This window comes from Diabrotica undecimpunctata, chromosome 10 (genome assembly GCF_040954645.1).
Source record: "Diabrotica undecimpunctata isolate CICGRU chromosome 10, icDiaUnde3, whole genome shotgun sequence".
In the NCBI taxonomy this organism is placed as follows: Eukaryota; Metazoa; Arthropoda; class Insecta; order Coleoptera; family Chrysomelidae; genus Diabrotica; species Diabrotica undecimpunctata.
This window is the reverse complement of record NC_092812.1, coordinates 14,927,622-14,945,206: the sequence shown is the minus strand read 5'-3', so window position 1 is coordinate 14,945,206 and position 17,585 is coordinate 14,927,622. Positions and strand designations below refer to the sequence as shown.

The 17,585-nt window shown below is 32.2% G+C and overlaps 1 protein-coding gene across 1 annotated transcript in view; it reads left to right on the top strand.

Annotated features, from left to right (window-relative positions):
• The first annotated feature begins 2,406 nt into the window (after positions 1 to 2,406).
• The window catches only part of ttv (exostosin glycosyltransferase 1 ttv), a 35,290-nt gene continuing 20,111 nt past the window's right edge, over positions 2,407 to 17,585 (top strand). Inside the window, exons 1-2 of the mRNA XM_072546106.1 lie at positions 2,407 to 3,611; positions 12,402 to 12,603. Coding sequence (XP_072402207.1) covers positions 2,743 to 3,611; positions 12,402 to 12,603 — 1,071 coding nt within the window. The 5' untranslated portion in view covers positions 2,407 to 2,742. The remainder of the gene's footprint in view (positions 3,612 to 12,401; positions 12,604 to 17,585) is intronic.

Below are 17,585 nucleotides of genomic sequence, written 5' to 3'. Positions count from 1 at the left end.
AAATTTGGTACCTTTCTGTCACTAAATGCCTAAATGAAACTGTTTTCCAAAATAAAGATTTTAATCACCTCTCAATGTCTTCGTTGTCAGCCTCGGTTATCCTTCTTTTTGTAAACTTGCATTGCCAAATACACCGCAATGTTTTAATTATCAGCTTCCACCATTTTAAAATATTTTTCTTCTTAATAGCATTTATAAATCGGCAAATATTCTTCCTTTTTTAATTGCTTTTTTTGTTTATTCTTCTTTCTAATAATTTCTTTTTTTTTTCTTCCAATCTCCAATCACCATATACATTATATAATTTTAATCTTCAACTTATACTCTCTTCCAATCACCATATACATAATATAATTTTTAATCTTCAATTAATACTCTCTTCCAATCTCCAATCACCATATACATAATATAATTTTTAATCCTCAATTAATACTCTCTTAATTCTATTTCTTAATCTCCATCTAATATACTGAATCACTGATAACTGACTATCTTTCTGACTGATCGCATACTGATTTATACTAACTGACTATATTGAACATACTGACCAACTATATATTGAACATACTGACCATTTTGAATCCAAATCACATCGTATTTATATGATTTTAATGTTCACGAATATTCTTGAAAGAAAATATATTCGAATCCTTCTATTTCATAGACATTACAAGGTTCGCGAAGATTCTACTGCGAACAAAGGCTAAATTCTTTCTATTGACATCTTATTTTAGAGGTCTAGATAATTCTTTACTATTCTATCTAGAAAACTACTATTCTAACTAAAATTCTATCGAGAATTTTATGGAAATTTAGGCTTTTAATCAGAATATCAGAAATCAGAATATAAACTTACATATAAATTACATCTTAAATTAATAAATAACCCTATTTTTTAATCCATAATTATTTATAAAAGTTCCTACAACTAAATTTACTTGAATGTATATTTGGTTGCCTATAAAGATGGCTCACTCAAACATATTTACAATATCATAATTATTAAAATAACCAAATACATTGCAAATTAAAACACTTATTAATATGTTAATTCCTTAAGAATGCCCTCATATAAATTAGTATATAACTTATAAATTATTTCTTTAAACACTACCTTTGTTTCTCCTATATTTAATATTATCTCAATATATATATATATATATATATATATATATATATATATATATATATACAGCGCAACGATTAGTTTAGGGCACCCATTATAACCATACTTTTATTTGACATTTAACATAAGCATTACATAAGCTTAAATGGTGTCAGAGTTGCCATATCTTCAGTTTTTTCATACTCTCACATAATATTATAGAAATGCATTGAAATTATATAAAAATTCATAGATTTTAATTAAATTAAAGATAATAATTAAATGCACATACAATAAAAACTTCTTCGGAAATTTACAATTTATGATTCACATGTGTCATTATAGGGGGTTGACCGTTCGCACCTAATAATAAGAAGGTCCTAATAGACAAGATGTGGAAAGTGCTGTCAAATAATTTACAATATTTAACTGCATTTAAAGCACCGAACAACCGTTGTTCGGTGTTTAAAGTAACAAAATATTTATGAATGCTGTTTTATACTTATTCTAAACTTGTAGTTTCTCATAACACAAATTATAATTTCGTAAAAGTAACTTTATATTTTGAACATTCATATACCTACATACTTTACAAAAAAAATATGGCAACACTGTGAAGCGGTGCCTTGAGGAAAATATATTTGGTTATATTGAGTGCTCTAAACTAATTGTTGCCCATATATATATATATATATATATATATATATATATATATATATATATATATATATATATATATATATATATATATATATATATATATATATATATATATATATATATATATAATGTAATTAACGAATTTGTCCTCCTAGGCCATATATTTGGCCATTTAATTTAATAAAGCGATAGCGGCTTTCGCTAAAAGATTATATCTTTTACATATATATATATATATATATATATATATATATATATATATATATATATATATATATATATATATATATATATATATATATATATATATATATATATATATATATATATATATATATATATATATATATATATATATATATATATAGAAAGGAAATGGAAATCTGCAAGAAAGACTCTAATGAGTATCAATTGTTTCGTGTTGTTATCAATTCAATATATACAATATGTATAAAATATAAAAAATATAAAAATATAACAATTTTCGATATTGTGAAATATAAAAATGTTCCTACTTTACTCTTGTGAGCTGTGTCTAATTTCTAGTACGGTACTGGTTACAGAAACACGTTTGTTGGTTGCATACGGAACACAACTAATATGTCAACTTCAAATAAAATTTTTTTTAAAATGTCAGTGTAGTCAAAATAATTTAGGTTCATGTTTTCATATTCAGATATAAAACAATAATTATAGTCTTATTTTCATTTTAATAGTTTTCGTGATAGTATTTAAAGCTTCATAACAAATAAATGCTCTAAATATCACATTTGTTCAAGTAATACCAAATTAATGTGGAACTAAAGGAAATGCCTCTTAATATTTACCACACTTATTTGTTTAAACAAAACCATGTGATTTCTAGACTGCTCTTTAGACCTCATAAATACTTTACATTTTAAGCAATATAAAAATACATATTCATGTTCAGTAAACCAATAGCTTTATCCTAGCTTTAACAAGACCAAACAACAAAAATGCAAGCCAAGAGAAGGTATTTATTAGTTTTTGTAGTAGCCTTTTTAACTTTTTGGTACTTTGGTGGATATCGTTTACGACGCATTCAAGAAGGACATATAAATATAGATAATTTGCCTAACTATATTAGTATGAATGTTATAGATACAGGATACTTGGTTAGGGGAAGAGAAAGATTTTCTGATGGTGCTAAAAACTGTAGAATGGAAACATGCTTTGATCTTAGTAAATGTCAGAAAGATTTCAAGGTATATGTGTATCCTCAGGAGGACAGTAGTGTGCCTAGTCCGTCCTATCTAAAACTGCTCAATGTCCTACTAGAATCTAGATATTATACCACTGTTCCCAGAGAAGCTTGCATTTTTGTACTGAGCATTGATACCTTAGACCGCGATCGCTTGAGCAATGATTATGTTCGCAACATGCAGAATAGATTACTAAGGTTACCTCATTGGAATGGTGGTCTCAATCATGTTATCTTCAATTTATATTCTGGGACTTGGCCAAACTATACCGAAAATGATCTAGATTTTGACTATGGGAAGGCTATTCTTGCTAAAGCTAGTATGTCTGAAAATCATGTACGGGTAGGATTTGATATAAGTATTCCTCTATTTCATAAGATTCACCCTGCCAAAGGTGGAGAACCTGGAGCTACTTCTGCCAATAACTATCCTCTAGAGAAAACTTATCTTCTTGCATTTAAAGGGAAAAGATATGTACATGGTATCGGCTCAGATACTAGAAATTCATTATATCATTTGCACAATAAAAGAGACATAATCATGGTCACCACATGTAGACATGGAAAAAGTTGGAAGGATATGAAGGATGAAAGATGTGACGAAGATAACAAGGAATATGACAAGTAAGTCTTAATTAAATCTTTCAAGCTGGGTATTGCTTTTATTTATTTATTTACTATTAAGTCACAATTATATAAGATTATATAATAGATGTTTTATTGATTAGTGGAATACAAATATAAATATTATATGTTTATGGATAGTGTAATGACAAACCATGAAAAAATAAACAGAATTAGTTTTCTAACATCTTCAGCACCTTCTGGTAGATCAACAAATGCTAGTTACCCAACCTTTAGACTCTTGTCTTTTCCTGTAGTTTGTACCATACTGCTTATCCATTATCCTACTTGATTCACTCACAAGTTTAGATTCAAAACCGCAGATCCATTTTAGAAATATTCATTTGAAATCTTTATTTGGCCAGTGCAATGCTCAAACCAGGAACTTACTAAAGTACTTACTTCAAAGTTAATCTGCTAGTGTGCTTAGGTATTGTGACATTAAAAAATGCTTTAGAAACAGAAACCTACCAAGACATAAAAATAGTAGAATGCAGATGAAGGTAGATATATAATACAAAATGCATTTAAAATGCCACAGTACCACAGTAGTAATATCTGAGAATACAGAAAAAAACTAAAATTGGTGCAAGGATTATTTATTTATTTATCGTATGGCAATTACAACACATTTAGAACAAATACACAAACACTAGTAATATAGGTATTTGACAAACTTTAAATAGTTGCAAACAAACATCAAGTGTATTTATACAATCAATTGACTCTGAAGTTGCAAACAGGAAGTCTTCAGGGCTACCATTGTAGGATCTTGAGGAACACTCTTGAATAATGTGGTCGATGGTTTGGTTCTCCCCACAGTCACATTGAGGAGACAGGTTCTTTCCCCATTTATGTAGCATGTATGCACATCTGCCATGTCTGGTCCGGATCCTATTTAGAGTGGACCATGTTTTGCGTGGAAGATCAAAACCTGGTGGCTTGTGGGTAATGCAGGGCATGTTATTTTGCCATTCGTTCCATTCTTGGGACCATGCATTCGTGATGTTGAACTCCTCATGTATCATTCTTGCCGTTTTCATTGGTAGTTTTCTAGAACGGAGACGGGTATTTCGTGCATCCTCGGTATCTTGGTGGATCGGCAGGTTTATATTGTTCATGATGTTTTTGTATTCACGTGTAAGTGCGTTGACTCGTCGTAAATGTGGAGGTGGGATGTGACTTAATACTGGAAGCCATTGGGTGGGAGTTGATTTAATTGTACCAGCTATCATCCTCATAGTGCTGTGCAGCTGATTGTCGACCTTTTTTACGCGTGGACTGTGTAGCCAGACTGGAGCACAATATTCAGCGGTCGAGAAAACAAGGGCTAAGGCAGTAGAGCGGAGAGTGGAAACCGATGCTCCCCAGGTGGTACCGCAGAGCTTCTGTATAATGTTATTTCTTGTACTCAACTTTTGGGCAATTTTTGTTAAATGCTCTTTAAATGATAGCGTTCTGTCTAATGTTACGTCCAGGTACTTCGGTGTTTTGTTGTGGGTAAGTGTGGTATTTTCAAACCGTATGTTGAGTTCCTTTCCAGCAAGTTTATTGTTCAGGTGAAAGCAACTAACTTCTGTTTTGGATGCATTTGGTTTAAGTCGCCACTTGCGAAAATATTTGCCCAATGTATATAAGTCTGCCGTCAGAACTTCTTGAGACGTTTCTAGTATTCTGCATCGTGTAGCGAGGGCCCAGTCGTCGGCGTATCCGAACTTTCTTGACTGTGTTTCCGGCATATCTGCTAGGTATAAGCTAAATAGTAGTGGAGAGAGCACTGACCCCTGTGGTAGGCCATTCTTAAGTTTCTTTGGTAGGCTGATATCTGTGCCCATCACTACTTGAAACATTCGGTCGTTGAGCATGCTATCTATTAGGCGTGCTATTGGTTTATAGGGGATTGCACGGAGAATTTTGTATATAAGGCCCTCTCTCCATACTGTATCGTAAGCTGCCGAGAGATCAATAAATGCCGCTGAAGTTTTAAGTCTTCTTTGGAAACCCGCTTTGATGTAGGTGGTGAGTGACATTACCTGGTCTGCACAGCTTCGTTCTGGTCGAAAACCCGTTTGTTCGACTGGGATCGCCTGGAACAGTTCTGTACTGATTCTATTATATATAAGCCTCTCTAATAGTTTGTAGATGGCAGAGAGAAGCGCAATTGGTCTGTAGTTTTTTAGGTTGTCGGCGGGTTTGCCTGGCTTTAGTATGGCTATTATCTTAGAGCGCTTTAGTTCTTGTGGAATATTTCCAGTTACCATGATGTCTGTGAAAAATCGAGCCAGCCAAACTTTTGTATACTTGCCACAATTTATTAGGAATTCAGGGTGAATATTATCAAATCCTGGTGCCTTTGCTGGCTTAATGTCTTTAAGAGCCTTTGATATGTCTTCGCTGGTGAAGGGGAGGGAATGCTCCGTTTCTGTGGCTACATGTGTTAAAGTTTTAAGTTCTCTCTTTACGAAGATGGTGTGTGCTTTATCCTTTGGTGCCCTGGATGTTTTTACTATATGTGATGCTACGGCATCTGGCTTTACGGCTGCCTCTCGGCGTTTCGTACTGACACCACTCACTAATTTTCTTAGTAATGACCATGCCTGTCTGCTTGATTTCTGGGAGTTTAGACTTTCCACTGTTTCGGTCCACTTTTGGCTTCTAGCGGCATCTAGGCTGTACAGTAGTTCATCCGCTATTTCTTGGTCGCCAGTTTCAAGAAAGCTCTGATATAATTCCTCGCTATTTTCCGACTAGCCAGGGATATATTCTTTGCGATAGCCTCTTGGTATGTGTTTTTTGCCTACACTTAGGACGGCACCAACAAATCTGTGGTAGTTTTTGATATTAGGTGTAATCCACCCTAGGCATTTATCCAGATCCGCAGAGAAGTCAGTCCAGTTGGCCTTTTTAAAATTCCATCTTGGACGTGGGATAGAACTAATTAAAGGGATTTGCGTCCCTACTTCTATTATTACTGGTCGATGTTGGCTGTGTGGGAAATCAGTTAGAACTCTTCGTGAAGCCCCTAGAGGTATGTCTTTGTTGTCGGTCGAGACGAAGCATAGGTCGGGGTTGTATTCCCGCCTCCATGCCGCGGATCTGAAGGTTGATCGATCTTTGGCATCAAACAAAAGGTACAGGCGTTCGTCTTCTGCCCATTTTATTAAAGCATTCCCATTCGCATAATTATTTTTGTACTTCCACTGTTCATGATGGCTATTGTAATCTCCAACGTATACAGCAGGGTGAGGATGTACTTCAATTGCTTGGGCTGGCCACGACGTAGCAGGTGGCTTGTAAATGTTGGACACGGTAATGTTAGCGATTTTTATGACCACATTATAAATACAGTCATCAGTGGAAGTAGAGATTAGCGAAGCATTTTCAATATCTTCTTTGACATATGTGGCTGTGCCGTATGTTCGGTGGTAAGTTGCGCCTAATAGTTCATAGCCCGGTATTTTGCCCCTTTTTTGTAGTTGCTTCTCTGTTTCACAGTGGGTTTCCTGTATAGCGACTAAATCAATGTTGTCATCTTTTAATAGTTTTGATAAAAACTGGCTTTTAGCATAGCTTATGCCTTCTATGTTTATATGGCAAATTCGAACTATAGGTCCGATTGGTCTGGTTGTGCGGTCCTCACAAGGGCCGTTTATTTTGTTTATCATCTTTCGTTGGAAGTGTTGTTTAGTCAGGAGATCCTAAGGATTGTCTGACTGCCAGTCTGTGCTAGTTCATTTAGCGTTACCCAGGGTGCACGTGTAGTATTCTACTACGGACGCGAACTAGCTCTACACCCTAGTGCAAGGAATTAACCCATTTATGGCCAAAGGTGCTTAAACGCAACCTTTATTGTTAATTTTTTTGGCCTGAATATAATGTTTTTTTAATGTTTTCTTGTTATTGAAGTAAATTCTCATTAGATTGATCTATATAGTATCATTTTTCTTTTGACAAAAATATTAATTTTAAATATTTTAAGATTATTATAATTTTGCATAATTTAATGATTTATGCACATTTGCATACAATTTTTTTTCTGATACTAATTATAAACATAATTCATATTTTGTATTCTATAATTATAAAAATATGTTGAAATTTTTATTATTCTAAAACTTATTCATTCATACTTGAAAATAAGGTGTATAATTGCATATTTATATGATGGATTCGTATGCGCACCTTTGGAGGAAACCATATTATAATATTTTTTTTTTGTTACTATTTATCGTCATTCACTATTTATAGAATTGCTGTGTGCTGTAAATGTTATATTTGTTTTTTTCTTGACTTGAATCAGTTTGAAAGTTTTCTTGTGTTGTTTATTTGTTTTATATTCCATATAAGTTGAAATGAGGTAAGCTAAATTATTATCAAATGCGTGTATATAGTAGAAGTGCATTTTTTTGTTTATTTTAGTAAGTTCTCGAAATATGAAATGAAGAGGGCACTAACTACTAAAGAGTTAATGACTTTGTTAGAAGAAGACAACTCAGACTGTGAAAATGCTGACTCACTTGATGTGGTTTATGTGCCACCAGAAACAGACGAAATTTCTGATGTAGAAGACATTGATGATAATATTATTGGTGAAGAAGGAATAAAAACGGATATTGCAGGTACATATGAAATGTAGGTGAATGGGAATTCTGACGATTCTGATTATGATATTCTTCTGAACCACAGATCAAAATGTCCAAAGAAAGAACCAGCAAAAATAATAAGTCCAAATTTGTCCCAAGTTGGCTAAAAACAGATACTCCTTTGTACTCGGCAGTAATTCAACCATATAATATCAATCAGCCTGATCGATATTTAGAAAATATAAAAGCTAACCATGGAGGCAAGTCACCTATTAAAGTTTTTTCACTCTTTTTTGATAAAGAAGTAAGTGAGAGCATTCTATATTTTACAAATATTTATGCATCTCAGAATAACCGTCACAATTTTGAAATGAATGATATAGATTAAAAAAAATTTATTGGCATATGTATATTATCTGGTTATCCTACTCTGCCTCAAGTTGATATGTATTGGTCGAAGGATGAGAATAAAGAAGTGCACATTATAAGAGAAAGCATGAGCCAAAATAGATTTCGTTTAATCAAACAGAACATACATTTGTCAGATAACACCTTACTGAATAAAAATGATAAATGAAAGAGGTTCATATACATGTGCGTTCGATTCCAATTTAGAAGTTTTGGTGACAAGATGGAACGATAATTCAGTAGTGACTGTAATGACAAATACATGTGAAGTTTTACCCCTTATGCAAACTAAACATTATAACGGGAAAGAACACAAAGAAATTCTTATCCCTCAGCCTAATGTAATTCACCAATATAACCAATACATGGGTGGAGTGGATCTGCATGATAATGGCATTGCGAATTACTGTATTAAAGTAAGAGGAAAAAAGTGGTGGTGGCTGTTGTTTACTAATATGATTGGCAGTATGGTGGTCAATAGTTGGAAAATTTTTAAAATTGCGAATGATTCTAAGATTTCCCAACTGGAGTTTCGTTCAAGATTGGTTCTTAACTTACTAAAATATAGAGGACATGCAGAGAATAGTGAAGAAACTGCTACATTATTGTCAAACTTAGTATATCGACGTCCATCTAAATTTGCTTTACCAGATGAAACTAGATTCGAGAATATTGACCACATTATTAAAAGAGACGATAATAGTGCAAGAAAAAAATGTCAAATGTGCAAAGTAATACTATTTATTTATGCAAAATTTGTAGAAACATACACTGCAAAAATCAATCTCTGTAACTGCTTACAAACTAAGTGAAATTAAAATCTTAATTATAAATCAAACAAAATATAAATTATATATGAAACAAACTGAATTAAAATAATTAAAAAAGTACCTATAACTTGTCAAGCTCTTTTTATCCTACTTTTAAATGAAGCCAACGACACACCAAATATTCCTAAATTGTTCCTATTTATAATATTCAGTGTTCGCACAATGGGTGAATCATAATTTGTATGATAAAAAGGTATATAAAACAGATCAATATATCTGAGACTTCTGGAGAGAACATGTATAAACTAGACTAAACTAGATTGGAGAAGTTCAGGACAACAAATAAAACCATTTATTAATTTAAACATAAATACTAAATCAGAGATATCTCATATACATAGATGCATATTCTACTTTAGATATGACCAAAGCATAATAAACTGTTCTTAAAGCCCAAACAGATTATTAGTGACTTGATCTATAGAGGAATCATAATGCATCGTGGAAAGTAAAATAACCGCCCTGTTCTTATTTGGGACAAATGATACAAGTGTAGCTTCCTGTTGAAACCCAAAAAGAGATGAACCTTCCTTTCGATTTTTAGTGGGTAAAATTTTTTTTGGGATCTCTCTTTTATTTTTTTTTATTGTTCCAACTATTGAAGTCTTTTTTTTTCAACAGATCTATTGCTAACTTATAACTGATGAATCAGAGTTATCACAAGCTAGATTGCCATTTTTTTTCGTTCCATTTTTCAACCAATCGTTGTATAATATCCTCTGGCTCATTCGATTTTTTGTAAGGCCCATCTGGTTGTTGCCCACAGTACAACTCGATACCGCTCACATAAAATGTTTGTGAGTCACACAATACCTTTTATCCCTTATTTGCTTGCCTATTTGGGATATACTGTAAAAAGCTGCATCTCCCTCGAAAAGGAATAAGTATTTCGTCAATTGTCAGATGTTCGCCTAATGTGTAGCTGGTATAACAATTGTCGGAAAAGCGGTCCAGCATAAATCGTATAGAGGCAAGTTTGTCAGTAGTTTTTCTTTAAGCTCTTGTATCTTTATTGTCGAACCTAACAGCACATACGAGAAATAAAAATCGGTTGCAGCTCATGCAGGCTCTGACAATTTCTGAGCCCGTTTCATCAGTTGTCCCAATTCCAAAAAATGAGTGTGACCTTATTTTTTAAGCCCAGTTAAAATTATTTTCCCGAATTACTTCTTCGTCTTCTTCTCGAAATAATGCATTAGCGAATGCTTGGAGTTCTGTATCAGTAAGTCGATTGGGATTTCTAACTGGAATCTGATCCCTGAAAAATAAAATTACTAATAAAAATTTTTATATACGTGAGAAAATATTGTTTATAAAGAAAAATATATTTTGTGCTATAATGACTAAAAAACAATTGAAAGATGTACTTACATTACTACACGCGTGGCGTATTTTGTACACTGCCGAGAACAACAAATAAACAGCTAATTACGACCTTCTCAAAAGGCCGATTCTAACGAAACTAAAACCAGTTCCATGATACTATAACAAACAAGGTATGCTCACTTGCCGTTCTAATTTTAATCGACTTTGCGCGTGACGTCATAGCGAGACAAAGCCAGGGGACTTGTGTGGATCTTATTTTAACGATGCATCATATGGCAACGTTGTTCCATTACTGTAATGAACAACTTCGAAACTTAAACAATTAACGGTAGGTATACCTCGATGCCATATCTTGCACTAAGAAGTCATAACTAGTTACTTTCTGTGAAAACGTGGTTTGAAAATTAATTAGTAATTTGTAAAATTAATTAAAGAAATATATGAATATTCGATTTGATTGTGTGTATTACAAACAAAATAGATATTGCTACAAAACATAAATTAAATATAAAAGACCGGTAAAATGTAAAGAATTTGAACTATATAGGAAAAGCAGGTCATATTTCAGACTTGATGAATATCATTTAGACATTTATCAATCTTCGTGATTTTTCTCTTGCGGATATTGTAATTATCTTTAATATTTTTATTTAGAATTAGTATTTTAAAATACATTTTACATATAAAAAAAGTAATTTTACATATTCGCTAACATTTACATATTTTGCAGCTTCTATTTTTTTTTAAATAATTTTTAGTTATTTTTAATTTATTGCCATTATAACTACGACAAATATGTTCCAGTTCACTACATTTAGTTACAAATTCCAGTGTTGGTTTGAGTAAACCACCCTCAGAAACGTGGTTTACTGAAGTAAACGATTTATCGTTAGCGTCCGGAATATATCCAAGTATTTATTTTTTGTGTAACTTAAATGCAATGAAACCGGCTAAATTTTCCAATCCATCCCATTCCAGGTATTTTATATTCGAATTAATAAAATCTTGATGACTGTCAATTAAATCTTCAGGGTTAATTTCTGTATCACCACTAGGAAGGTTTAGCTAGGAAAAGATCTCTTCAGTGACAATTTCATAATTAGTTATACTATTAGTAGTAATATTCCACTATAGTTTTTCTTTTAAACAATAGTCAGCTTCTGTAAAATGTTTTGATCATATTCTCGCGGTTTATACATTAAGTTTGTCTCGCTGAAAACACTTGAAGACCCATACTTTACGCAGTTGTTTGTTTCTAGGAACCACAAAAAAAACGACACTTCGAAAAAGATTTACTTTTTTTATTATAATTGTTTGAACAACCCACCACTGCACAATACATTATGGCAACCAAATAATTAGTCTTCTTTATAAGGTAGCTACAGGTAGTCGAGAGGAAGTTGCGTACGATATATAAATTAGGTGATATTAACACAGTAAACTGAATGTTCTCACCACAAAATTTATATAACAATATAACATACAAAGTCTTTACTACATCAATGAATAAATAAAAATATCATTCATTAAGTTTTGAAGCACACAGGATAGCAACAGATAGAGCATTTAACTTGGCATCATTAAAGTTGTTTATTATTTAATTTAATATGTTTCTTTTTTTAAAATAAATTATAACTTTGTAGATACGACTATGAAACATTACTACAAAATTCCACATTTTGCTTAGTTCCTCGAGGTAGAAGGTTGGGTTCTTTCCGATTTTTGGAAGCTCTTCAAGCAGGTTGCATTCCTGTTCTACTCTCAAATAGTTGGGCATTGCCTTTCTCTCAAGTTGTGGACTGGAATAAAGCTGTAGTTTGGGCAGATGAAAGGCTTCTATTGCAGGTATTTATAAGTTTAAACCTAAAGTTATTTCCAGCACTGTGATAAATTAATTCATTAAATCATTCAAGTATTGACCAAAATAAACAATATTGATTATAAAAATGATGATTATCACTGTTTATATTGTAGTTTCTAAACATGTTCTCTTGTGGTATCAAGTTACGAATTATCTTTATACTGGGATTAAGCCATTGACTGTAATGGAAATTACATTTTGTAATTTTTATTTGACTTTTATTTTCCACTCCGGAAATCGTTTTAAAAAAAGATTATTTTAAATTAGTCAGATGTTATTATAACCAAAGGTTGTTTGCCGGTTATTGTTTGCAAAATTGACGGTTGAATTACTTTTGCCTCGATCTTGTAGGCATATAGCCATGCTTTTAGTTGACAATTCTGAGGGTGATAGGTTCGGTCAGGATAATATCAAATTCAGATTGTTTTGTGTGTATATGTAATGTATTTATATATTATGTCAGCAGTACATTCTGCCGATGTATTTTTACACATTTTTATTCATTAAGTAAGCTAACTTCTTCGATTGTTCTCTTTTCATGTCTGTTTCTTATACGACTATTGATGCATCTTTCTATTGTACTCTGTGCTCATTGTCCCAGGCAGGATTGCATATCTGGGATTTGTCTCTGATTTTTATGTTTGGTTGTGGATAGATTTCGTATTCTAGTATTACTTTCTTCCTATTTTTTTAATTTTTCTTATAGGCCCTTTACATATGGTATTGTTGTCATCTTTATATCCCTTCTTGTGAGCGTTTCTGGATTACTTATCATGTTTTGTTATTTCCTCTCTTTATCCTTGTGAAATTCCTTGTTTATAAATGATAAAGGGTAATATTTTTTTGTTAAAACCTTTGTTATCACGTTTTTTTCTTCCTGAAATGCATATTCATTATAGCAGGTGTTTTGGGCTCTATCATATAATGATTTGATAATTCCTTTTTGATGTGTTTGTTGTGATTAGAGTGGTAATTTAATTATCTGTTGGCGTGTGTTGGTTTTCTGTAAATTTTGCATATTGGTGTGTGTTACATATCCTGTATCCTCTTTGGTGATTAACACATCCAGAAAATGAACTGAGATGTTATTTTCTTTTTCCATGGTGTATTTAATTGATTCATCTTTACTGTTAATGTCCATCAGGAATTTATTCAATGCTTCTGGTTCATGATTCATTATCTACATATCTCCACCATACAGTGGGTTATTGGTCATGTTGATGCACTTTTTGTTCGAATTCCGCCATAAAAGTATCTGCTAATAATAGAGCCCATGGCTTATCTAAAATTTTGTTAGTAAAAATCATTATCAAATTGAAAATAACTGTTGTCTGTACAAAGTGCTAGTAGCTCCATTATAGCTAATACATTCAGTTTGGGTTTTGTTGTCAGTGTGTAATTTGACTCTAATTTGACTCTTATTATTTTAAAGAGTTTCTCCAATGACACATTGCTGAAAAGGCTGGTGGTATCGAAACTGACTAGGATATTATTGGGATCTTAATCTATTTCTGCTAGTTTTTGCAAGAATATTGTGAGATTTTTATAAATGTTGTTGTATTGTGTGCTAAAGGCTGTATTATATCTAGGAGGAACTTTGACAGTTTGTTGCTAAAAGAACCTATGCTGCTACAAATTGGTCTGAGATGTACATTTTCTTTGTGTATTTTTGGAACTCCACATAGATGTGGTGTCCTACTGTAATGGGGTGTTACTGTTCTTTGGTAGTCTGTCAGGCATTCCTTAAATTTGTGCAGTGTTTTATATATTATGTTTTCCAATGATTTTGTTGGATCGTTTCTTAGTTTTCTGTAAGTTCCATTTGTGACATTTGTCCATAATAATAGTTGTTTCGTCCTTATCAGCTGACATTATTATTATGAACTTATCTTCTTTAGTTCGTCTCCGGAGTTGGTCTTTACTATCACTTGCTTTTTATTTTGTGCATTGCTCTAGTTCCTTTTTGCACCATACTCTATATTCTTCCTTTTCGTGTATTGGTAGTTCTTGACAGACTTTTTTAATTGCACTAATGATTCGATTTCCACTCCGGAAATAGTTTTGAAAAAGATAATTATACAAACTCTGGAAAAATGTATAAAAAAAGTTATTTGTTATTGCTTTTCATTTCAAAATTGACATGCTTGATAGGCAAACAGCATGTAAATGGCCGAAAAAAATCTAAAAGCGGTGTTTTTACTCCAGCAATATCAAATTCTGACTGTTTTGTGTATTTTGTGTTACCTATATGTTTGTGTAAAAACTGTATCGTAACTGGATGGTGTTATGTTAAAAGGAGTTAAACCACAAAACATTAAAAATTGAATTATCCTAATGAGATGGTAGATTATATTGTTATTTAAATTATGCAAAAATGATTTAACTCAATTTTAACCCATAATCTGTGAATATTCAATCTGCAACTACGCAAAAAACGATTACCCATCAATTCAAGCTAAAAATCACTCAACGCACAGTCAGCTATGTCAAGTTTATTTTGCAATAAACACTTAACATCCTGTATCAACCCATATTGGACTTCATAACAGCTAAATATCAGATTGGACAATCATCGTTATCTTCTATTATTCGGTTAATAAGACGTATGAGGATCAAAAAGTGAGATTTTAAATAAACTTCCCGATGAAAGAATAACGAAAGTCATCAATCATACTAAGCTGTTCGTAGGTATATGTCGCATTACTGTAGCCTTGATACAGAATCGCATTATCTTGACGCTAATCTGAACTTATACAGAATGTACAATTTGTATGAAAGTATAGAAGACGGTGATAACCCAGTTAGCTTTTTCGCCTACAAAAAATCTGAATTCAATCTTCGTTTCCAAAGGACACCTGTATGAAGTTCGACACAGTCCAATCACAAAAAATAAAGGCCTTATAATATATATATATATATATATATATATATATATATATATATATATATATATATATATATATATATATATATACATATATATATATATATATATATAGTAGCGGCAGATAATCTAAAGTTAAAACATGCCAAACACATTAAAAAGGCAGAAAGTTTAACGGAAAAATGAGAAAAGATCTCAAATCTGCAAATCCCGAATCCTGAATGAGAAACTTTAACATTTGATCTTCAAAAGACCCATCCTCTTCCAAAGTTGCCGACTGCGATAACATATTACAAACGGCAGTTAAATTTGTACAATCTTGGCATCCATTCAGGTAGCACAGGAAAAGGGACATACCTTGTAACGATAAGACTACCACAGAGAATTGAAGTACTATTGTAAAAAATAATACCTCGATCAACCATGGGAGCTTATCGTCTATACCTTGCCTAGCTCAGTATCTCAAGGGTGAGTTCGTCTTGTCTTAAACTAGGGATTGAACCTGAGTTCTCAGTTGATAGCAAATAAGACAAATTTTAACCAATCATATTTATTTAAATCAATAAAAAAACAATAATTAACCCTGCCAAAGCTTAACAGTTATAAGTGTTACTTATTGCTTCGATGGGCGGCTTGTGTGTTCTAGCTGTTGGATCCTCCAATTAGAAGTTGTGGCTTCTGGAGAGCTGCAGTCACACGTGGCTGTATGTCCTGACTAAGTTTTGGTGTCCAATAAATTCAATAAATCCAATGAAATGTCCAATAAAAATAAACTGTCCAGTAAACCAATAAGGTTTTGATATGTCCAATAAACTAAAAGGATAAGAAACAACATGCATTAGAAACACATCAAAAAGAAAGGTTTAACTTCCTTGCCATCTTACAAAATTACACTTAAACAAATAGCGTATGGCAAGGATAAAATGAAATATGAATGTTACTACTTAGTTAAATTCTGTTAAAGAGTCCTAATGCATATATCAGAAAAAAAAAATGTGCTTTCGAAAGAAAGTAAGGTTACATTGGAAATGCGGTCAGGATTATAGAATAAATATCACAATGAAAGTACTTACCCCAAGAGAAGTTGTAGACCATAAAAATGAGTCTTATAATAATTTTTGCCTTCTTTTATAAATTTCAAAAAGAGGCAAAAAATAATCCCACTACAGAAAAGTTGTTTTGACAGAAAGTGGGAGACTGAATGAAGTTAGCACAGATGTCATAGAATGTTGGTATAGATATCATGAAACTAGCTTGTCAGTCAACACAGAACAGAATAGTCTGCCGAACAAAAGTGAGAGGGCAAATATTTATTCTATGGGACAGAAAGAGAGAAAATAAAGACAGAGGAAGAAGAGAAAAACAGGGGCGCCAACTATTTTTATAAACAAAAAAATAGTAAAAATTAAACTGAAGATAAAGAAATTAATAAATTAATAAAGAAATTAAAATGAAATAATTATTAAAATATAAATTAATAGAGATGTGACGTTTATAACGTTACAACCTTTCTGTCCAATGATTCAGAGTATGGGAATGTTGAACGCTCTTTAAAAATTAAACAGCGTTTATTCACGGATGTAGACTACATTAATGTTACGAAAGTATGTAGGAGAAAAAACAAATTTGTTGTTAACAAAATAATACGAGGAGAAAGGTGACTCAGAGAAAGATAAAGGAATTGGCTCAAGACTCATGAATAAAAGTTTTAAAGAGTGAGTCTTTCTTGCTCTACATGAAACCAGACACAACAGAAGCAAACGTACAGAGAGTAGATGTAGAAAAAAATAAACAAAATGTCAACTCCAGAAATCGTTCAAAGATATGGAGTTGGAACAGCAGTTATGGCCAACAAGTAAACCACTATTCAAAGAAAAAATTAAAGATCCCAAAGAAATATTAAACTTGGTACCACAAGATCTAAAACCACTTTACAATTTCTTAAGAACAGCTGAACAGGGTGACTTTTTGGCGATGCTGATGGTTTTGAAGTAGAAAATGTGAACTTCGACATTGATGAAGAGGATTAAAATTATTTGAAACACTCTTAAATAATAGTAAAACATTTAATTACCTATAATC